This window comes from Panthera uncia (genome assembly GCF_023721935.1).
Source record: "Panthera uncia isolate 11264 chromosome B3 unlocalized genomic scaffold, Puncia_PCG_1.0 HiC_scaffold_1, whole genome shotgun sequence".
Classification (NCBI taxonomy): domain Eukaryota; kingdom Metazoa; phylum Chordata; class Mammalia; order Carnivora; family Felidae; genus Panthera; species Panthera uncia.
This window is the reverse complement of record NW_026057582.1, coordinates 85,770,949-85,794,944: the sequence shown is the minus strand read 5'-3', so window position 1 is coordinate 85,794,944 and position 23,996 is coordinate 85,770,949. Positions and strand designations below refer to the sequence as shown.

The following is a 23,996-nucleotide window of genomic DNA, read 5'->3' as shown; positions in this document are numbered from 1 at the left end:
AGGTCTTTAAAAGTATCAGATAGGCCTCCTCCTACTGCAGGTCCTTGACATGCTGTTCCCTTGTCTGAAATATTCTTTCCCTTTTCTTTACTTGGTCTATTGCTACTTAGCTTTCAAATCTCATCTCAATTCTCAGTTCCTCAGGGAAGGTTTCTTTCCCTGATCCTCCAAATTAGGCCAGCCCCCTGTCATTAACACTACTTTCCTTCAGTCCATTAAACACACTATATAACTCATTCCACTTATCAAGTATGTAATTACATATTTGGCCATTATTTCATTAATGCTGCATTTGCCACTAAATTCTAAACTGTAAGAGGGCAGAGACAATTTTTGCTCACAAATATCTAATATCTGGGGAATCATTAGAATATTACTCAGCACAAAATAATAAATGTGGAAACAATGAATAAATGGGTGAATGGGTAACTGAATAAACGGTAACAACTTTTGATTCTAGATGCAACTAGGAATCTGAAAGAAAGTTAAGAGGAAAAACAGGGGGTGTCAAGGCAATTCAATGGGGAAAGGATAGTCTTTTCAATAAATGACAACTGGATATTCATATACAAAAAAGTAAACTTGGGCCCTTACTTCACACCATATATAAAAAATAACTCAAATATCATCTCACACCAGTCAGAGTGGCTAAAATGAGCAAATCAGGAGACTAGAGATGCTAGAGAGAATGTGGAGAAACGGGAACCCTTTTGCACTGTTGGGAATGCAAACTGGTGCAACCACTCTGGAAAACAGTGTGGAGGTTCCTCAAAAAATTAAAAATAGATCTACCCTATGACCCAGCAATAAGCACTGCTAGGAATTTACCCAAGGGATATAGGAGTGCTGATGCACAGGAGCACTTGTACCCCAATTTTTACAGCAGCACTTTCAACAGTAGCCAAATTACAGAAAGAGCCTAAATGTCCATCAACTGATGAATGGATAAAGAAGTTGTGGTTTATATATACAATGGAATACTACTTGGCAATGAGAAAGAATGAAATATGGCCTTTTGTAGCAACGTGGATGAAACTGGAGAGTGTGATGCTAAGTGAAATAAGTCATACAGACAAAGACAGATACCATATGTTTTCACTCTTATGTGGATCCTGAGAAACTTAACAGAAGACCATGGGGGAGGGGAAGGGGAAAAAAAGAGTTACAGAGAGGGAAGGAGGAAAACCATGAGAGACTCTTAAAAAGTGAGAATAAACTGAGGGTTGATGGGGGGTGGGAGGGAGGGGACAGTGGGTCATGGGCATTGAGGAGGGCACCTGTTGGGATGAGCACTGGGTGTTGTATGGAAACCAATTTGACAACAAATTTCATATTAAAAAAAAAAAGAACTCAAGATGAATCACCAAACTAAATGTGAAAGCACATACTATAAAATTTTTAGAAAAAAACAGGAAAAACTCTTTAAGGCTTGAAGCTGGAGAAAGAATTCTTAAATATGACACCAAAAGCACAATCCATTTAAAATTTTTCATAAAGTGGATATCATCTTTTGCACTTCAAAAGACAGCATAAAGGAAATGAAGAAAAGCCAAAAACTACCAGAAATATTTGCAAAACACATCTGATAAAGAATTTGTATCTAGAATTTACAAACTCATAATTCAGTAAGACAAACAACCTAATAAAACATTAATAAAAGGTACACCTGGGTGGCTCAGTCAGTTGAGTGTCCGACTTCAGCTCAGGTCGTGGATTCAAGCCCCAAGTCAGGCTTTGTGCTGACAGCTCAGAGCCTGGAGCTCGCTTTGGATTCTCTCTCTCTCTCTCTCTCTCTCTCTCTCTGCACCTCTCCCCCGCTCACACTCTGTCTCTGTCTCTCTCTCAAAAATAAACATTAAAAAAATTTTTTAATTGATAAAAGATCTGAATAGCCATTTTATCAAAGATATCCAAATGGCATGAAAAGAGGCTCAACATTAGTCATTAGTCATATGCATCAAAGCCACAATGAGATACCACTTCACACCCACCAGAAAGGCTATAATCAAAATGACATAAAATAATAAACATTGCTGAGCATGGGGGGAAATTGGAACCCTCATATTGCTGGTGGGAATATAAAATGATACAATCGTTTGGAAAGAAGTTTGGTAGTTCCTCAAAATGTTAACTAGTTGCCATATGACCCAGAACTCTGTCCCTGGATATCTACCCAAGAGAAATTAAAACACATTTCCAAACAAAAATATGTACACAAATGTTTATACTAGCATTATTCAGAATAGCCAAAAAGTGGAAACAACCCAAATGTCTATCAAGTGATAAAATGAATCAACAAAATGTGGTATAGTCAAACAATGGAGTATTGTCCAACAATTAAAAAAGAATGAAATACTGATACATACTAAAACATAAATGAACCTTGAAAACATTATGCTAAGAGAAAGAAATCAACATAAAAGACCACATATTGTATGATTCTATTTATATGACATGTCCAAAAAGGTCAAATTTAAGAAGATGTCCCTGGGTATAAGGGTAATTAGCTGGGAGATTAAATGTAATTAGCCAATAGGAATCTTCTAGGAATGACAAAAATGTTTTAAAGCTGGAGGGTGAAGTTACACAACTCACTAAACTTATTAAAAATCACTGGGTTAGGGGCACCTGGGTGGCTCCATTGGTTAAGCATGACTTCGGCTCTGGTCATGATCTCACAGTTCGTGGGTTCAAACCCTACAGCAGGCTCTGTGCTGACAGCTCAGAGCCCGAAGCCTGCTTCGGATTCTGTATCTCCCTCTCTCTCTGCTCTTCCCCTGCTTGTGCCCTGTCTCTCACTCTCTAAAAAATATCTATTAAAACAATTTTTTTAAATCATTAAGTTGTACTTTGAAATATGTGAATTTTGTAATATCTAAATTATACTTTGATAAAGTTAATTTTTTTTAAAAATTAGAAAGTTGGGACATGAGCACAGGGCAGCAAAAGTACTAGGTTTTAGACTTGCTCAAGCTGTTAATGTGACATAGCCAAAGATCTGGGAAATTTAGAAAGTTGTTAAGGATACCAGACTATATGGGGTACCTGTGTGGCTCGGTCGGTTAAGTGTCTGACTTCAGCTCAGGTCATGATCTCACGGCTTGTAGGTTCAAGCCCTGTGATGGGCTCTGTGCTGATAGACCAAAGCCTGGAGCCTGCGTCAGATTCTGTGTCTCCCTCTCTCTCTGCCCCTCCCTCGCTCTCTCTCTCTCAAAAATAAACATTAAAAAAAAAAAAAAAAAAAAGGATACCGGACTATAGAGACATAGTAATACAGATTTTGAAGTCACCAGGAAAGACATGACAAAGGGACTTTTCTACATATCTTCAACTCTGTACAGATTGATCTACCCTGAAAAGATCTTCACTTGACTATACTAATTCTCTATTTTTCCTTTTCAAAGTTCTTCTACCAATGGTATTTATCCACTGTTTTCATTTCTTCCACTACCCCATTATTTTTTATTCTCTCAAAGTCTGTGTTCCTTACCTCTTTGTTGAAGCTACTCTCTCAACTCACTAATGGTACCCCATTTTCAAAACCAATGGCCTTTTCTCTGCTTTCATTCTTTTTAACTTCTCTACAAGAAGCCCTGTCAAACTCCAATCCTTAAAACTCATCTCTTAGCTTGTACAACCTTATACTATTCTTAGTCCTCTTCCCACTTCTCTTCTATTTCATTTACCAGATACTTTTACCTCCTACCCTCATTCACACCTTATCAAAATAAGGAAGAACCTTTTCTCCCAAAACAAGAGAGAACTTGGTTTTTATTTCTCTCTTCTTCTCACAAAATCTGTTAAGAAACAGGTCTTTGTTCTACTTTCCCAATTAAAAAATAAATTCAGAGAACGTTAACTTGGCTTTTCTCAATTTTGTAACTATCAAAAGCAATCCATGCAGAATTATACGTACAATGAGTGGAATTCAGTATCTGTGACTCATAAAAAAAATGAATGGGATCATCCTAAGCATATCCCTGAAAAGATACTTTTTCCCACTTGGAAACTGTATTTTAAACATAAGTAGTAAACTAAGAACTTTGTATGATTTTTTCATATATACATTTAAAGTCGTTAGGGCGCCTGGGTGGCTCAGTCAGTTAAGCCTCCGACTTCGGCTCAGGTCACAATCTCGCGGTCTGTGAGTTCGAGCCCCGCGTCGGGCTGTGGGCTGGTGGCTCAGAGCCTGGAGCCTGCTTCCGATTCTGTGTCTCCCTCTCTCTCTGCCCCTCCCCCGTTCATGCTCTGTCTCTCTCTGTCTCAAAAATAAATAAAAAAACGTTAAAAAAAAAAAAATTAAAGTCGTAACAGAGTTTCCTGGCAGTTAATTTATGTCCCGGTAACTAGTGATATTCAAACTAAAAATTTTAAAGTTCTAGAAAGCCAACTAAAATTTCCCCAGATCTCTAATGTCTGGAATCACAAAGCACAAAACTATAAATCTCAAGTAACATCTACAAACACATGGCTCTAGGCTATTCTTCTGTAGACTATTTGTTTCAGTCAAACTTTATTGTCTTCAAAAAATTAATAATAACTTACCAAATCCCAAAGTCCAACTTGCCCAGATTTGGCCCCAGCTGCCACCAAAGTTCTAATTTCTGATGGGTGGAGAGCCACAGAGAGTATTGGGCCTTTGGTAACTTTATGAACAGTATCTTCATTAATGACCATGCCATTTAAATTGGCTTTATAGCTGAGAAAACAATTAAATTTTAGAAGTAAAGCCAATCAATAGTGAAAATAACTAAAACATAACTCAAAAAAAAAGAAAAGAAAAAAGACACAGTAAATAAATAGTTAACCTCCTAGTAACCAAGGAAATCAAATTAAAAAATGGGATACTATTCTTCACTTATAAAAGGTAGCAGGCTACAGTCAAACATATACATTCGTTAATAGTGCTAGTGGCAGAGTAAATTCATATAAAATTTTCAGAAGAAAAAAAAAAGATTTCAGAAAACAATTCAGCAATGTATGTCCATAATATTTGACTCAGTAATCTCACTTCTGGAATCTATCCTAAAGAACTAACACACTATCACATTTAAACACAAGCACATATATAACTAAATACACAACTAAACACACAAAACTAAATTGAAAATAATTCCAGGGGCACCTGGGTGGCTCAGTCGGTTAAGCATCCAATTCTTGATTTCGGCTCAGGTCATGATCTCACTATTTATGAGACTGAGCCCTACATCAGGCTCTGCACTGACAGTGCAGAGCCTGGTTGGGATTGTCTCTCTCCGTCTATCTCTATATTTATTAAATAAATTTTAAATAAAAAGAAAAAAAAAAAGAATTCTAAATATCAGGAGAGGAAGAAGAGGTTAAGTAAATGCCACCTACTAAATAATATGCAATTAATCAATAAATTTAAAGACTTTAATAAACGTAACTATGTTAAAGAAAAAGCAGAATATAAACGTGTATATACATTAGAACATAATAAACTAAAAATGTATGTGTATTCATTCATTTATTAAACAATGAGTGAATACATATTAAGTGCCAGGCACCATTTTGGTTACTGAAACAAAATCCCTGCACTCATGAAGCTTATATCATAATGGTATCACATATGGCAATACCTAAAAGGAAACATACAAAAACAACAGTTGTTAGATGGAAACATTATGGGTATTTTTTCCACCTCATTTTCAAAACCTCCTGCAATGGTATATAGTCTAACTTAAAGATTTCAGAAAATATAAAACAAAGACAAGGCATTTCAACTCACTTTTTAATGCTAGATAACTCCTTCTCAGTATTCTTAATACTTGTCTGCAACAATGAAAGAGACCAAAGTACTAAGTTAATATATATACTGAAATTTCCTTAACAGATAATTCTCAAAGCTATAAGCCCTCCCAAGTGATACCTTGCTCACTTCTGCCCAAGTCTGTAGGAATCCTTTAAACAGGTCGTTGTCATCATCTCGATTTTCAGGAGTCATTTCTAAAGGCCCAGGAGGTAACAAAGGCTGTTGTAAAAAATAAGAAAATCAAGAATAAAATGAGAAATAAAAAGGCCGATTGACTCTTGCTCTGCCCTGGAATGTTTTTCACTACTTTACTTTTGATACCAACAACATAGGTGACACATCAACAGTATCCAAAAATAATGTTCAGTGAATGATTGCCAGGTATCCTGTAAGCTAATAATATATATTATCCCATTTAATACTCACAATAATCTAGTGAATGAGATACCACATTTTAAAGAAATTATAATGAAACTTAGAGAAGCTACCTTGTCCAAAGTTACACTGCCAAAAGAGGAGTTGACAGGAATTGGTTCAGAACAGTTCAATTTGTTACTCAGTTATTATTCTATGCCAGTGGGTTTTTTTAAGTTTATTTATTTATTTTTGAAAGAGAGAGAGAGAGAACGTGCACACTCAAGCGTGCCCGTGAGCGGGGAGGTCCAGAGAGAGAGAGAGAATCCCAAGCAGGCACTGCGCTGTCAGTGCAGAGCCCAATTCAGGGCTCAATCCTACAAACCATGAGATCATGACCTGAACTGAAACCAAGAGTTGGACCCTCAACCAACAGAGCCACCCAGGCACGCTGCCAGTGTTTTTTTATTTTTTTATTTATTTTTATTTATTTATTTATTTTAATTTTTTTTTTAACATTTATTTATTTTTGAGACAGAGAGAGAGCATGAACAGGGGAGGGTCAGAGAAAGAGGGAGACACAGAATCTGGAACAGGCTCCAGGCTCTGAGCTGTCAGCACAGAGCCCGACGCGGGGCTCGAACCCACGGACCGTGAGATCATGACCTGAGCCGAAGTCGGATGCTTAACCAACTGAGCCACCCAGGCGCCCCTGCCAGTGTTTTTTTAAATCCTAGGTTGTAACCCATGGATGGTGAAATCATTTCAATATGTTAAAACAAACAATGTTTTCATGAATGACAAAAGAATAGAGTCAAAAATACGAAATATACATCACATGCAGCAAGTTTAAGTATCATTTCACAAAAGTTCTGCTTTAGCTGTGTGGAATGAGTTCAATGTAAATACATTTATCATGAGTGAAACTTCAGGAAAATTGGAAAGCTACTCTTCCCAAGTACCTTAATTTGCAATTAGCTCCCAAAGCACCAGTCTAATTAGTGCTATCTTCCAATTTAGAATTAAGCACTTAGATATAAAGTATTAAAAACCATAGGTGTTCTTGAATAAAAAACATAATTATAATCTGATTTAGACAATAAACTTCGTAAATAAAACTCTTTCTACTCACTAAAAGTACAAAGTTATACCACAGCAAAGGGTATCACTATTATAACATATTATTTATTATTAATAACATTAATACTACCATTTATTGATTACTTACTAAGCCCTTAACATAACAGAAGAAACTTTACAGATACTATTTCACTTAACCCCCTCAACACCCCTTTGAAGTTTCTATACTATTACCACTTTAAATATGGGGAAATGGGCTCAGAAAGGTTAAGTAATTTATCCACAATTCCACTGCAGGTAAGCTTGCAGAAATATAGAATCCAAACTAGTTTTTATGACTTTGAAATCTTAATCATTAAACTATAAACAGCAGTAGTAAATTAATGAAGTACGGGGGTGCCTGGTTGGTTAAGTATCTGACTCTTGATTTAGGCTCAGGTCATGATCTCACGGTTCATGAGATCCAGCCCCACATCAGGCTCTGCACAGACAGCTCTGACAGTGAAAGTCGGCTTGGGATTCTCTCTCTCTGCCTCCCTCCCACTCACACTCTCTCTCTCCCTCTCAAAATAAATAAACATTTTTTAAATTAAGTAAAAATTGAACATACGTTAATGACTTTTTAATCTAGTTTCAAACACTTCAAATTTTTCACTATTTTATTGAGTAACATATTGTTTTTGCACTTTCTTACATTTTCATCTGCTATTAATGTCGGCTGGGTTGGGGTTGCTGGTAATGACACTCCTGAAGGATCTACTTTTAGTAATCTCATTGACCTTCTACATCCAGTCCCATTTTCTCTCTTCTTAGGCATTTTTCTAAGGGAGTGGGGAAAAAACTCAAGTTATAAAACAGTTATATGTACTTACTAATATTAAGGAGGTAACTTTTAGGAATGTATGTCACAGATACACTCACACATTACAAGGATGTATGCACATGACTACAATGACTTCAACTGGGCACTTATGACTTTTCATGCTTTTAAATAAAATCATAGATGTTCATCATGAGGAGGTGAGAGGTGTTAAAATAAATTATAACATACATCTCTAACAAAATAATATGCAACCATAAGAAAATTAAAATAGATCTTTGCATGATGATATGACATGAACTGTTAAGACGTAAGAAACAAAAACAAGGTCCACTACATGTTGAATATGCTTCAACATATTTGTTTTTTTAGAAAAAGGTTATGTACACACATACATTTTTACATGCTAAGATTATCTATGGAAGAATATACATGAAACTATTAATAGTGGTTTCTTCTAGGGAGAAGGCCTGAAGAACTAAGGTCTAAAATGGAAAAGAGATTTAAATGTTTCATTGCATTTCCGTCCAAACAGTTTACTTTTTAAAATCATATAAATACCCTTTTTTATGCACTATTTTTTCATTTTAAAAAAGTAGTTCAGAACTTCCAGTTTCAATTTCCACATATAAGGAGCTTGAAAGTCATCATTCTGTCTTTTCAAGTAAAAATCTGAACAGATTAAAAAATCAACAACTCTTCTAGGTTCCTTACAAGGCAAGGACACAGTGCAAACTGCTGACCTCAATACTGGAGAGACAGAGAAATACAAGGAGTCATGGCTTACTGGAATAGAAAGTCAAGAACAGAAACCACAATGGGAACCAGTACAAAGGTAGGAAAACCTGAACTGTAATTGCCCAATTGATGGGGGCTCAGTGTGGACAAAAACCTGCACATGAGTCTTTATAGAAGCTTTATTCAGAACAGTCAAAACTGGGAAGCAGCCAAGATGTTCTCCACTAACTGAACAAATAAACTACAACACATCCAGACAATGGAATATTATTCAGCACAGAAAAAGAAATGAACTACCAAGCCATGAAAAGACATGGAGGAAAACTAATTGCATAATACTAAGAGAAAGAAGTCAATCTGAAAAGCTACATACTGTATGATCCCAAATACACCACATTCTGTTAAAGGCAAAACTACAGAGACAAAAAGATTCATAACTGCCACATTTGAGGGTGGTAAGGTGATGAATAAAGAGAACACAAGTAGTAAAAATACTCTATATATTGGGGCACCTGTGTGACTCAGTCAGTTAAGCATCCGACTTTGGCTCAGGTCATGATCTTGCAGTTCATGAGTTTGAACTTGCATATCTTGCATATCATGATCTTGCTTGGGATTCTCTCTCTCTCTCTCTGCCCCTTCCCCACTTGCATGACTCTCTCCTCTCAGAATGAATGGATAAACTTTAAAAGATATGTATGTGTGTGTGTGTGTGTGTGTGTGTGTATTATAAAGATGGATATGTCGTTATACATTTGTACAAACCCATACAATGTCCAAAACCATGAGTGAATTGTAAGACAAACAATGGACTTTAGGTAATTATAATGTATCAGTGTAGATTCATCCTTGGTAACAAATGTACCACTCCGCTGAATGATGTTGATAATGGGAGAGTTTATGCACGTGTGGGAGCAGAAGAATATATGGGAAATCTTTGTACCTTTCTCTCAATTTTACTGTGAAGCAATTCTTTAAAAATTCAGTCTTAAAAAATACCTTCAAGGGAGACCACCCCCACTATTTTGAGAGATTTACATCCAGGAGCTTGACTAGGTCTTCAGTAAATATGAGAAAAATCTCCTCATGCTTCCCAGAAGGGGAAGGGAAAAAGAACTACTCTGAAATACTCCTGCCCTTAGGAGAACAAGTTAACCAGAGCCTAACCTGCTGGAGTATTATCAGAGTCTACCCTGAGAGAAAGGAAATATCCAACTCCTGCCCACTTTTAGCATCTTCTCCCAACCAAGGTGGGATGGGGGGAGGAAACAAACTAAAACACTTGTGAAGTTCACTGTTAAGAGATACAGGTGTGCTAAATGACTGAGACCTAATCACAGGACTATAGAATGCTTTCTCTCCCCTCTCACACATTACTAATGACCAATTTACAAACTTCCTTTTTCCTCATACATCATACCATGTCCAGCTATCAAGAAAAAATCACAAGGCACAATGAAAAACAACATAATTTAAAGAGATAGAGCAAGCTTCAGAGCCATATATGGCAGGAATGTTGGAATTATCTGAACAGGAATTTAAAACAACTATGATTGATACACTAAGAGCTCTAACACATAAAAAAAAAAACAAAAAACAAAAAACAAAAACCACCATGCAAGATAGGCAATGTAAGAAGAGAGATGTAAATCCTAAGAAAGAACCAAAAGAAATGCTAGAGATCAAAAACGCTAAAAGAAATGAAGTGTGCCTTTGATGACCTCATTAGTAGACAAGACATGGCTGAGGAAAGAATCTCTGAGCGTGAGGTATTTCAACAGGAACCTCCAAAACTAAAAAGCAGGGAGAAGAAATAATGAAAAAAAAAAAACTGAACAGAATATCCAAGGACTATGGGATAATTACAAAAGGTGCAACATACACATAATGGGAATACCAGAAGGATAAGAAATAGAGAAAAACAAATGATATTTGACAAAATAGTAACCGAGAATTCCCCAAATTAATGTCAGACATCAAGTAACAGATCCAGGAAGCTCAGAGTACATCAAGCAAGATAAATGCCCCCCAAAAACTACACCTAAGGAATTCATTTCCAAACTATGGAAAATCAAAGAGAAAGAAAAAATCCTGAAAGAAGCCAGAAGGAAAAAAACATCTTACCTATAGCCAAAGATAAGAACTACACCCATACTCCAGTAAACTATGCAATCAAGAGAGTAGAGTAAAATATCTTAAGGGTTGAGAGGAGCACCTGGCTATCTCAGTGGGTAGAGCATACAACTCTTGATCTTGGAGTCATGAGTTCAAGCTTCACATTGAGGGTATAAATACATTGAGCTCAAGCCCCACATTGGGTATAGAGCTTACTTTTAAAAAACTGGGGCACCTGGGTGGCTCAGTTGGTTAAGTGTCTGACTCTTGATTTCGGCTCAGGTCATGATCTCATGGTTTGTGAGATTGAGCCCTGCATTGGGCTCTGCACTGACAGCACACAGCCTACTTTGGGATTGTCTCTCCCTCTCCCTCCCTCCCCCCACTCCTTCTCCCTCTCTCTCTTTCTCAAAATAAATAAATAAACTTTAAAAAAAAAATTAAAAGAATTTGTTGCCAGTACACATGCCTTACAAAAAAGGTTAAAAAAAGTTCTTTATAGGCACCTGGGTGGCTCAGTCAGTTAAGCATCTGACTTCGACTCAGGTCATGATCTCACTGGTCATGAGTTGAAACCCCACGTCAGGCTCTGTGCTGACAGCTAGGACCCTAGAACCTGTTCAGGTTCCGTCTCCTTCTCTCTCTGCCCCTCCCTCATTTGCACTCTGTCTCTCTCTCTCAAATATAAAACATAAACATTAAAAAAAATTTCTTTAGAGAGAAGAAAAACAGATCTGAAAATCAGATCCACCAAAAGGAGGATCAAAGAATGAATAAGGTAAAAAAAAAAAATTTATTTTTCTCATTCTTAATTAGTAACAGCTAGCTCAAAATAACAATAGCAACAATGTGTTTAGTTATGTACCCTTATGTATATATCTTGTGTGTTGGTATACCAACATGTATATATACTTATGTATGCTTATACATGTGAAATGAATGACAGCAATGATACAAGGGACAAGAGGGAAGAATTAGGATTATTTTATTATTATAAGGTGCTCATACTATACCTCACTCACACCCTGAAGTGATATACTGGTTTTTTTTTTTATTTTTTTTTTAACATTTATTTATTTTTGAGACAGAGACAGAGCATGAACGGGGGAGGGTCAGAGAGAGAGGGAGACACAGAATCCAAAACAGACTCCAGGCTCTGAGCAGTCAGCACAGAGCCCGACGTGGGGCTCGAACCCATGGACAGTAAGATCGTGACCTGAGCCGAAGTCGGATGCCCAACCGACTGAGCCACCCAGGAGCCCCAAGAAGTGATATACTGTTAATTGAAAATGGGTGGCTGGGGCAACTGGGTGGCTCACTCAGTTAAGGGTCCAACTCTTGATTTTGGCTCAGGTCATGATCTCACGGTTCACGAGTTCAAGCCCCAAGTCGGGCTATGCACTGTCAGTGTGGATCCTGCTTTTCATTCTCCTCTCCCTCACTCTGTCCCTCCCTCTCCCTCTCTCAGAATAAATAAACTAAAAAAAAAATTTTTTTAATGGACTTGGGGGGTGCCGGGGTGGCTCAGTCAGTTGAGTGTCTGACTCTTGATTTCAGCTCAGGTCATGATCCCAGGGTTGTGGGATCAAGCCCCCTGTGTCAGGCTCTGTGATAAATGTGAAGCCTGCTTGGGATTTTCTTTCTCTCTCTTCCCCCCCTCCTTTTGCCCCACTCTCTCTATATATAAAATAAAATAAAAATTTCTAATGGAAGTGAATTAGTTGTAGATTATACTGTAAACTCCAGGGCAATCACTAACAAAAAAAACAGTAAAAAAAAAATTGTAACTGATACACTAAGAAACAAGAGAAAATGGCATCATACAAAATGTTCAATTAAAACCATAAAAGGCAGAAAAATAGTGGAGACAAAAATGGGAAAAAAACAAGGGCAATAAGTAGTAGACATTAACAAATATGATAGATATTAATCCAAATATATCAATACTCACTTTGAACATCAATGGTCTAAATGCACCAATTAAAAGAGACTGTCAGAGTGGATCAAACACAATACTCAAACTTATGTTGTCTATAAGAAACCCACTTTAAATATAAAGACACATAAATATTAAAAGTAAAGGAATGGAGCAATCCCTATCAAAATAACACCAGCATTCTTCACAGTTAGAACAAACAATTCTAAAATGTGTATGAAACCAGAAAAGAACCCAAATAGCCATGTTGAAAAAGAACCCCAGGAGCACCTGGGTGGCTCAGTCAGTTGAGAGTCCGGCTTTGGCTCAGGTCATGATCTTGCGGTTTGTGAGTTCAAGGCCCACGTCAGGGTCTGTGCTGACAGCTAGGAGCCTGGAGCTGCTTCGGATTCTGTGTTTCCCTCTCTCTGCCACTCCCCCACCCATACCTCTGCCTCTCTCTCTCTAAAATAAATAATAAAACATTTTAAAATTTTTTAATAAAAAAAGAAAAAGAAAACCAAAGCTGGAGGCATCACAATTCCAGACTTCAAGCTGTATTACAAAGCTGTAATCATCAAGACAGTATGGTACTGGCACAAAAACAGACAAATAGATCAATGGAACAGAACAGAAAACTCAGTGGTGCCTGGGTGGCTCAGTTGGTTGGGTGTCCAACTTCGGCTCAGGTCATGATCTCACGGTTTGTGAGTTCGAGTCCCGCACCAGGTTCTGTGCTGACAGCTCAGAGCCTGGAGCCTGCTTCTGATTCTGTGTCTCCCTGTCTCTCTGCCCCTCCCCTACTTGCACTCTGTGTGTCTCTCTATCTCTCTCATAGAAAATGAATAAAACATCAGGAAAAAAAAAAAAGGAATAAAAAACCCAGAAATGGACAAACGTATGGCCAACTAATCTTTGACAAAGCAAGAAAGAATATCCAATGGAAAAAGACAGTCTCTTCAGCAAATCGTGTTGGGGAAACTGGACAGCGACAGGCAGAAGAATGAACCTGGACCACTTTCTTACACCATACACAAAAATAAACTCAAAATGGATAAAAGACCTAAACGTAAGGAAGCCATCAAAATCCTGGAGGAGAAAACAAACAACAACCTCTTTGGCCTTGGCTGCAACAACCTCTTACTTGACATGTCTCCAGAGGCAAGGGAAACAAAAGCAAAAATGAACTACTGGGACCTCATCAAGATAAAAAGCTTCTGCATAGCAAAGGAAACAATCAGCAAAACTAAAAGGCAACTGACAGAATGGGAGAATGACATATCAGATAAAGGGTTAGCATCCAAAATCTATAAAGAACCTATCAAACTCAACACCCAAAAAACAAATAATCCAGTGAAGAAATGGGCAAAAGACATGAATAGACATGTTTCCAAAGAAGATATCCAGAGGGCTAACAGATACATGAAAAGATGCTCAACATCACTCATCATCAGGGAAATACAAATCAACACCACAATGAGATACCACCTCACACCTGTCAGAATGGCTGAAATTAACAACTCAGGAACAACAGATGTTGACAAGGATGGGGAGAAAGGGGAACCCTTATGCACTGCTGGTGGGAATGCAAACTGGCACAGCCACTCTGGTAAAAAATATGGAGGTTCCTCAAAAAATTAAAAATAGAACTACCCTATGACCCAGCAATTGCACTGCTAGGTATTTGTCCAAAGAATACAAAAATGCTGATTCAAAAGGGCACATGCACCCCAATGTTTACACACACAAAATACATACATAGATATGATGGGATATTACTCAGCAATCAAAAAGAATGAAATCTTACCATCTGCAACAATGTGGATGGAACTAGAGTATATTATGCTAAGCGAAATAAATCAGTCAAAGACAGGTATTATATGATTTCACTCATAAGTGGAATTTGAGAAACACAACAGATGAACATAGGGGAAGGGAAGCAAAAATAAGATAAAAACAGATATGGAGACAAACCATAATGGACTCTTAAACACAGAGAACAAACTGAGGGTTACTGGTGGGGTGTTGGTGGGGGGATAGGCTAAATGGGCAATGGGCATTAAGGAGGGCACTTGATGTGAACACTGGGTGTTATATATATGTAAGTGATGAATTACTAAATTATATTCCTGAAATTATTACACTATATGTTAACTAACTTAGATTTAAATTTAAAAAATAAAATAAAATAAAAGTTAATGAATGGAGAAAAATATACCATGCTAACACAAATCAAAAGCAAGAGTGGCTACATTAATTTCAGACAGAGCAGACTCCAATTTTTTTTTGTTTTATGTTTATTTATTTTTGAGAGAGAGAGTGTGCACAGAGGTCAGAGGGAGAGGGAGAAAGAGGATCTGAAGGAGGCTCTGAGCTGTTAGCGCAGAGCCTGATGGAGGGCTCGAACACATGAACCACAAGATCATGACCTAAGCCCAAGTCAGGTGCTTAACCATCTGAGCCACCCGGGTACCCTCAGACAGAGAAGACTTCAAAGCAAAGAAAGTTATAAAGGGATAAAGCAAAGAAAGTTATAAAGGGATAAAGAAGGGCATTACATAATGATAAAAGGGTCAAATCTCCAAGCTAACAAACATAATGTACCTAATAACAGAGTATCAAACTATGAAACAGAACTGCAAAAAGAAATAGGTAACTTGGGGCACCTGGGTGGCTCAGTCAGTTAATCTTCTGACTCTTGGTTTTGGCTCAGATCATGATCTCACAGTTTGTGAGATCAAGCCCTGCTCAGCCTCCATGCTCACAGCATGGAGTCTGCTTGGGATTCTCTCTCACCCTCTCTCTCTGCCCCTCCTTCACTTGCATGTGTGCATGCACACACTCTCTCTCTCTCTCTTTTTCAAAATAAATAAACTTAAAAAAAAAAAAACCAAATAGATAATTCTACTATGTTAGCTGTTGGCAACTTCAACACTCCCCTATCAGAAATGGAGAGATCTAGCAGGCAGCCAATCAGCAAGGGCATAGTTGAACTCAACACACCATCCATCACCTAGACATAATCAACATCTATAGACTAGTTCATTCAAAAACAGAATACACATTTTTCTCAAGCTCAGATGGTACATTCACCAAGGTAGACTACATTCTAGACCATAAGACACAGCTTAACAAATTTAGAAATCATTTTTTAAAAAAGAAGAAAAGGGGCGCCTGGGTGGCGCAGTCGGTTAAGCGTCCGACTTCAGCCAGGTCACGATCTCGCGGTCCGTGAGTTCGAGCCCCGCGACGATCTCGCGGTCCGTGAGTTCGAGCCCCGCGTCAGGCTCTGGGCTAATGGCTCGGAGCCTGGAGCCTGTTTCCGATTCTGTGTCTCCCTCTCTCTCTGCCCCTCCCCCGTTCATGCTCTGTCTCTCTCTGTCCCAAAAATAAATTAAAAAAAAAAATAAAAAAAAATAAAAAATAAAAAAGAAGAAAAAAATCATACATTTGCTCTCAGAATATAATGTAATTAAACTAGAAATCAGTAAGAGAAGGATACTTGAAAAATCCCAAAATACATAGAGAGTAAACACACTTCTAAATAACACATAGGTCAAAGAAGAAATCTCAAGAGAGCATAAAAAACACTTTTTACTAAATGAAAATGAAAACACCATCTAACAAAATTTGTGGTATGCAGGGAAAGCAGTGCTTAGAGGGAAATTTATAACACTGAATGTACATATTAGGAAAGAAGGTCAAAAATTCAATAATCTAAGTTTCCAACTCAAGAAACTAGAAAAAGAGCAAATTAATCTAAAGTAAGCAAAAGAAAATAATAAAAGTTGAGCATATCAATAAAATTAAAAACAGGAAATCATCGGGGGAGGGGGAAGTATCAACAAAACCAAAGCCAGTTCTTTCAAAAGACCAATAAAATCAATAAGCCTCTAGCAAAGTTAACTAAGAAAAAAAGTTACCAATACCAGAAATGAAAGATGTATCTTACTACAGATCCTATGGACATTAAAAAGATAATGAAGAAATAATGTGAAAAATTCTATGCCCACATATTTGATAACCTAGATGAAATGGAGAATTCCTTGAAAGACACAATTGCTAAACTCACAATCTGAATTAGAAATAGATAATCAAAATTATTAAAGAATTTAAATCAATAATAACCTTCCAAAGCAGAAAGCACAATGCGGACATGGGTTCACTGATGTATTCTACCAAACATTTAAGAAAGAAATTGTACCAATTCTCTACAATTTCTTTTAGAGGATAGATGGAGAGGGACACCTGGGTGGCACAGTCAGTTAAGTGTCTGATTCACAATCTAGGTTCAGGTCATGATCTCACAGTTCGTGAGTTCGAGACCCACACTGGGCTCTGTGCTGATGGAGTGGAGCCTGCTGGGTATTCTGTCTCTCCTTCTCTCTGCCCCTCCTCCCTTGTGTGCACTCTCTCACTCAAAATAAATAAATAAAACTTAAAAAAAATAGAGGACAGAAGCAGAGAGAATTCTACCTATTTCATTCTGTGAGGCCAGCATTATCCTAATACCAAAACCAAGACAATATTATAAAACAAAAAATACAGACCAATATCCCTCATGAGCAGATGCAAAACCCACAAAAAAATTAGTAAATTGAAACCAACAATGCATAAAAAGTATTATGCACCACAACCAAATGGGATATATCTCAAGCATACAAGACTAGTTCAACACTCAAAAATCAATTAACATAATCTAATTAAAATCATTCAATGCAATCCATCACATCAACAGGCTTTTTAAAAAAGCAAAATCACATGATCCTATCAACAAATGCAGAATATGCATTTGACTAAATATAACACTAAATATAACACATTTTTTAATTAACGATAAAAAAAGCTCTCAGTAGAAGGGAACTTTCTCGATAGAATATCTACAAAAAACCTACAGCTAATGTCATACTTAAATAGTGAGAAATGACAAGCTTTCCCACCAAGGTCAGGTACTGGCACAGATGTTCTCTTTTACCATTCCTTTTCAACACTATTTTATCCTTCCTTTTCAACACTATGCTGGAAGTTCTAGCTAATGCAGTAAGACAAGAAAAGGAAATAAATGGAATGCAGATTTGGAAGAGAAAAATAAAACCATATTTGTTCGAGAGTTTCAAAGTTGGGGGCACCTGGATGGCTCAGTCAATTAAGCCATTTCGGCTCAGGTCACCATCTCACCATTCATGGGTTTGAGCCCTGTGTCAGGCTGTGTGCTAATAGTGTGGAGCCTGCTTGGGATTCTCTCTTCCTCTCTCTCTGCCCCTCCCCTGCTCATGAATGCACGCACACTCCCTCTCTCTCTCTCAGAATAAATAAACTTTGAAGGTAAAATTCTATAGAAAAAAGGAGTTTCCAGGTTGGTGAACACATGGATGTGCTGGGAGAGTACCACACTCTGAGAGGACATGGAAGCTTCCTGCCATTTCCCCATGCCTTGCCCTATGCAGCATTTCCTTTAGCTGTCCTAAGTTATATCCTTTTATAATAAACTAATAATCTATTAAGTAAAAAAAAAAAAAAAAAAAAAAAAAAAAAAAATTACTATTTGCTACATGATAGTCTATGTGGAAAATTCTAAAAAATGAACAAAAAAACTCCTGGAACTTCATAAGTGATTATAGCAAGGTGGTAGGATACAAGGTTAATATATGAAAGTTAATTTCTTTCCTATATACCAGCAATAAACAAAAGAAATTTGAAGTTAAAAATAGAATATCATTTACATAAGTACCCATACAATGAAATACTTAGGTTTAAATCTAATAAAATAAATCAATCAAACAAAAATATTTCCAAGATCTATATGAAGTACACTACAAAACTCTCATGAACAAAATCAAAGAACTAAATTATTTTTGTATGTTAAGTAGGCTCCACACCCAATATAGGGCTCAAACTCACAACCCTGAGATCAACAGTCATATGCTCTATCAACTGAGCCAGCCAGACACCTCTCAAAGAACTAAATAAATGGAGAGATATCCCATGAAAGACTCAATATTGTCAAAATGCCAGTTCTTTCCAACTTAATCTATAAATTCAATGCAATCTCAATCAAAATCCCAGCAAGTTAGGGGTGCCTGAGTGGCTCAGTCAGTAAGTGTCTGACTCTTGATTTCGGTTCAGGTTGTGATCTCACGGTTCGAGGGTCAGAGCCCTAGTCAGGCTCTGTGCTGACAGCACGAAGCCTGCTTGGATTCTTTCTCTCTCCTCTCTCTGCCCCTACCCTCACCCCCCCTCCAAAATAAATTAAAAAAAATTTTTTTAATCCCAGAATGCCGGGGCGCCTGGGTAGGTCAGTCGGTTAAGCATCCAACTTCAGCTCAGGGTCATGATCTCACGGTTTGTGGGTTCATGCCCCGCGTTGGGCTCTGTGCTGACAGTTCAGAGCTTGGAGCCTGCTTCTGATTCTGTGTTTCCCTCTCTCTATGGCCCTCCCCCACTCATGCTCTGTCTCTCTCTGTCTCAAAAATAAAAATAAACATTAAAAAAAAATTTTAAAGGCAGTATGGTACTGACGAAGAATATACAAATCAATGGAACAGAATAGGGAGTCAACTGATCTTACACAAAGGAGCAAAGACAAGATAATGGAGCAAAAATAGTCTTTCCAACAAATGGTGCTAGAACGAATGGACAACCAAATGCAAAACAATGAATCTAGACACAACCTTTACACCCTTCACACAATTAACTCAAAATGGATTACAAATCTAATGTAAAACACAGAACTATAAAACTTGTAGAAGACAACAGGAGAAAACCTAGGTGACCCTGGGAATGGGAATGGTTTTTTAGATATAACACCAAAGACACAATCCATGGAAGAAAAAATTATAAAGTAAACTTCATTAAAATTAAAAACTTCCACTCTGCAAAAGACATCATCAAGAGAATGAGAAGACAAGCCAGAGAAAATATCTGCAAAAGACACTTCTGATAAAGGACTGTTATCCAAAATATGCAAAGAAGTCTCAAATTCATCAATAAAAACAAACAACTCTATTAAAAATGGGCCAAAGAGGGCGCCTGGGTGGCTCAATCAGTTGGGCGTCTGACTTCGGCTCAGGTCATGATCTCACAGTCTGTGAGTTCAAGCCCCACAGGGGGGCCCTGTGCTGACAGCTCAGAGCATGGAGCCTGCTTCGGATTCTGTGTCTCCCTCGCTCTCTGCTCCTCCCCCACTCATGCTCTGTCTCTCTCACTCTCAAAAATGAATAAATGTTAAAAAAAAAAAAAGGGGGGGGCTGCCAAAGATCATAAAATACAGCTCACCAAAGTAATATATAGATAGCAAGAAGCATATGAAAAGATGCTCTACAACATGTCATCAGGGAAAAACAAATTAAAACAACGAGATACCAATACACACCTATTAGAATAGCCAAAATCCAGAACACTGACACTACCAAATGCTTGTGAAGATGTGGAACAACAGTTTTAAGATTATAGTTTCTGATCTATTACTTATTTTACTATGGTAACTGTTTTTTCAAATTATAAATAACTCAACAATACATCAGGGTATAGGCATTATAAACCAAATCTTTTACCTTTTGGATTCAGGAGGCTGTCTCTTTTTTATCATTTCACGGAGCCTTGCAGCTGACTGCAAAATACACAAAACACACATATAAAGATACTACCTTATAAATTATTAAGTATGCTGCTTTATTGACACTAAAGTAAGATCTATACAGGAAATAAAGTTCCTCAAGATAGGATACCTGCTCTTGGTAAGACAGGAGACAAATATACTATTAATAATAAAGGCAAGTAAATAATACTGTCTAAAGTACTGACATTCTGATACCTGAGACCAAGTTGCTAATGAGTTTACATGATTAAACATTAAACATTTCACCAAATATACTACTGTAAATTAAAAGGTTTAACTTCTACTATAGGCAATCCTATTTTGATATTTTCCAGAAAAGTGATGTTATGCTTCTATAAATTAAAACATAATTTCTGTTTACTAAAGTCAAAATCAGAGATACTGTGTCTAAGTTTCTGATTAATTTTCAACTTTTAATGACTAAACAATTTAGTCCCTTATTTTAAGTCACCCTCCCTTCCCTCAAGTTACAAACACATACCAAATGTTTGGGAATGTGTAGTCAGAGAATTCAAATAATAATTTAATAAAGCTAACAGCTTGCTATCTTTTGGAGGAAAATGTCATAGGCCCTCCTAAAGACCCTTCTAAAGAGCTACCCTCGGGGCACCTGGGTGGCTCAGTGGGTTAAGCATCCACTTCGGCTCAGATCATGATCTCCTGGTTCAGATCATGATCTCATGGTTTGTGGGTTTGAGCTCCACATTGGGCTCTGCACTGACAGCTCAGAGCCTATAGCCTGCTTCAGATTCTGTGTCTCCCTCTCTCTCTGCCCCTCCCCGCTCACACTCTGTCTCTGTGTCTCAATAAATAAATGTTAAAAAAAATTTTTTTTACTAAAAAATAATAATAAAGAGCTATTCTCTCATACACCAAAGTTTTACCCCCAGTGTGAAGACATAATGTAAATTATACCTTTAGTCATGATGATTATAAAACATTAGCATATTATCTTGACCATTTATCCTTAAAGCTCACAGTATACTGGGGCACCTGGGAGGCTCAGTTGGTCAAGCGCCTGGCTCTTGATTTCAGCTCAGGTCATGATGGCACCATTCATGGGATCAAGCCCCGTGTTGGGCTCTGTGGGATTCCCTCTCTCACCTCTCTCTCTGCCCCTCACCTACTTGCGCCTCTTTCTCAAAATAAATAAATAAATAAATAAATAAAACTTAAAAAAAAAAACTCACTATACAAAGCATATTTCCACCTATTCTTAAAGCTAAAGATTTAAAAAAATAAAAATAAAAAGCTTGTCCTTTCACTCCCATACCACACATCCCTCAATTTATTCCTCCTACATCTCCCTTATCCTTTAGGTAAAGCAATCACTCAGAACATACCCTGTTCCTCTGAATCCAAGACAACCACTCATAAGACACCATTATTTTATGTACCAACAACAGTGGGGCAGGGGAGAGAGCTGCCAGTAATAGTTTCCAGATGCCAATTTCAAAAACATTAAAATTTTTTTTAAAAGTCTTAACATGAATAAAATATGGTAACCACTTCCTATTAAGTGCAAAACTTGCTCCTAATTTTACCCTCCCTTATCTGACACTATGAAACCTGATACTACCAGTATTTTATTGACCTACTGGCAAGAATGGCATCTTGCTTTTAATTAGAAATTCCAAGAGGGCCTGGGTGGCTCAGTCGGTTAAGCATCTCAGGTCATGATCTCCCAGTTCGTGAGTTTGAGCCTTGCATCGGGCTCTGTGCTGACAGCTTGGAGCCTGGAGCCTGCTTGAGATTCTGTGTCTCCCTCTTTCTCTGCCCCTCCCCTCCTCACACTCTCTCTCTTTCAAAAATAAAATAAAACATTAAAAAATTTTTAAATAAAAAAAAAAAAAGAAATTCCACACAAACCGCAGACAACTGAAGAGAAGCAAAAAAGTTTGCATTTTCTGATATGTTCTTCAGTCTCTTCCTTTCATATGGTGACAATCCTGAAAATTCATCCTATGAAATTACACCAAAAAAATTCTGTTACTTTGCATGATCCATAGCAAAAGCACCTCACAAAACAAGGTGTTGAATTCTCAAATGTATACTTTCCTTCAAATTGTACTTGTTCTATTCATTTCATGCTATCGTACCAAATGGCACATAATCTTTGCTGCATTGGACACTGAGTGTAAGAGTTTGAATTTGGGATAATCACAAGATATCTGTATGGCTTCTCGATTAGATAACAAGTGATATATCAGAAGTCAAGTAGTGTAACTTAATAGCAAATTATTTCCTACTGGGCATTAATTGTACTATTACTCAAAGTTAACTTTTTATTAAACAAAACAAGAAAACACTCAGTAAGAGAACATTTTAAATTCACTGAAAGGGTTAAGAAAATTTAGAAAAAAAGAACAATAACAAATGAGATAAACACATGGGAAGAAAAGACAATAAAAAAATCAAGCTTGCAGGTCTGATATCCAACTAATAGTTATAGAGGTAAAAAAGATGAGCAGAAAAAATGGAAGAGAAAATTATTAGAGATATAAGAAAGTTTCTCAAAACTAAAGACATGTGTTTCCAGATTAAAAGGGCCCAATGAGTATGCAGCACAACAAATGAAAAAAGATCAAAGTCTATACACATTATCACAAAATTTCTTAACACTTGAGATAAGTGAGATTTTAAAAAGTTTGAAAAAAAATCACACAAGAATCAGAATGACACTAACTTCCCAATATCGAGGGGAACTGGAAGACAATAGAAAAGTGTGTTTAAAATTTTAAGGAAAAATTATTTTCAACTTACAATTCTAAATCCAGTTAATGCATCAATCAAATGTACAGCATGAAGATTTTTCAGACATGTAGACTACCTCTCATACACCTTTTCTCAGGAAGCTACTATAAGCAGCATTTCACCAAAATGGAAGAATACTCTAAAAAAAGAAAGACCCAAGACAGAATCCAGGATGCAGAAGTTCCAGTAGAGAAGAGATAAAAGAAATTCAAAGGAAAATGGTAAAAAGAAAGGCTAAAAAAGGGTTAAGCTGTCCAGAATGAAGTAGAAAGACGAAGGGCCCCAGGAAATGTTTCATGAAAAAAATATATATACATATGAAGCCATTAGAATTCCTTCCTACAACTCTGATAGAGCTTGGGCTGTACCTAATAAGGAGATGAGAAGGGAAAGGAGTGGGTAGGCACATGTGCATAAGGCATAGTGTGAATGAAACAAGTCTTCATCTTCCATGTTAAGTCAATGGATAACATGGAGGGAATAAAAACTAAAACGGCTGAAAGTGCAATTTGGCTATTGGGCAGCAACAATCACAGAGAAGTATGTGGCAGAAAACTGCTGGGTGTTTTGGTTTGTTTCTGAGTATCTGTGTGTGTACATATGGAATTATCTTTGTGTGTGTGTGTATATATATATACATGTATATATACATGTGTGGAATTATAAGACTTAAATGTGGATGTACATGTATTACTTGGACCAAAATAAAAAATTTTCCTCATACACACAAAATAACAATGACAGCGAAGGTAAAAGGTTATGTTGTCATTGCCTTTACAACTGCTTTCAGAGAAAAACATCACCATCATCATCATCAAAGGCTTTCTAA

At 37.1% G+C, this 23,996-nt stretch overlaps 1 protein-coding gene across 2 annotated transcripts in view; it reads right to left on the bottom strand.

Moving 5' to 3' along the window:
• WDR76 (WD repeat domain 76) overlaps positions 1–23,996 on the bottom strand; it is a 62,751-nt gene that overhangs the window by 29,055 nt on the left and 9,700 nt on the right. For both annotated transcript variants that reach the window (XM_049613514.1, XM_049613515.1), the window contains 6 exons: positions 22,283–22,375; positions 20,349–20,404; positions 7,902–8,028; positions 5,891–5,992; positions 5,750–5,793; positions 4,546–4,699 (listed from right to left, as the gene is read on the bottom strand). In XM_049613514.1, coding sequence (XP_049469471.1) covers positions 4,546–4,699; positions 5,750–5,793; positions 5,891–5,992; positions 7,902–8,028; positions 20,349–20,404; positions 22,283–22,375 — 576 coding nt within the window. The remainder of the gene's footprint in view (positions 1–4,545; positions 4,700–5,749; positions 5,794–5,890; positions 5,993–7,901; positions 8,029–20,348; positions 20,405–22,282; positions 22,376–23,996) is intronic.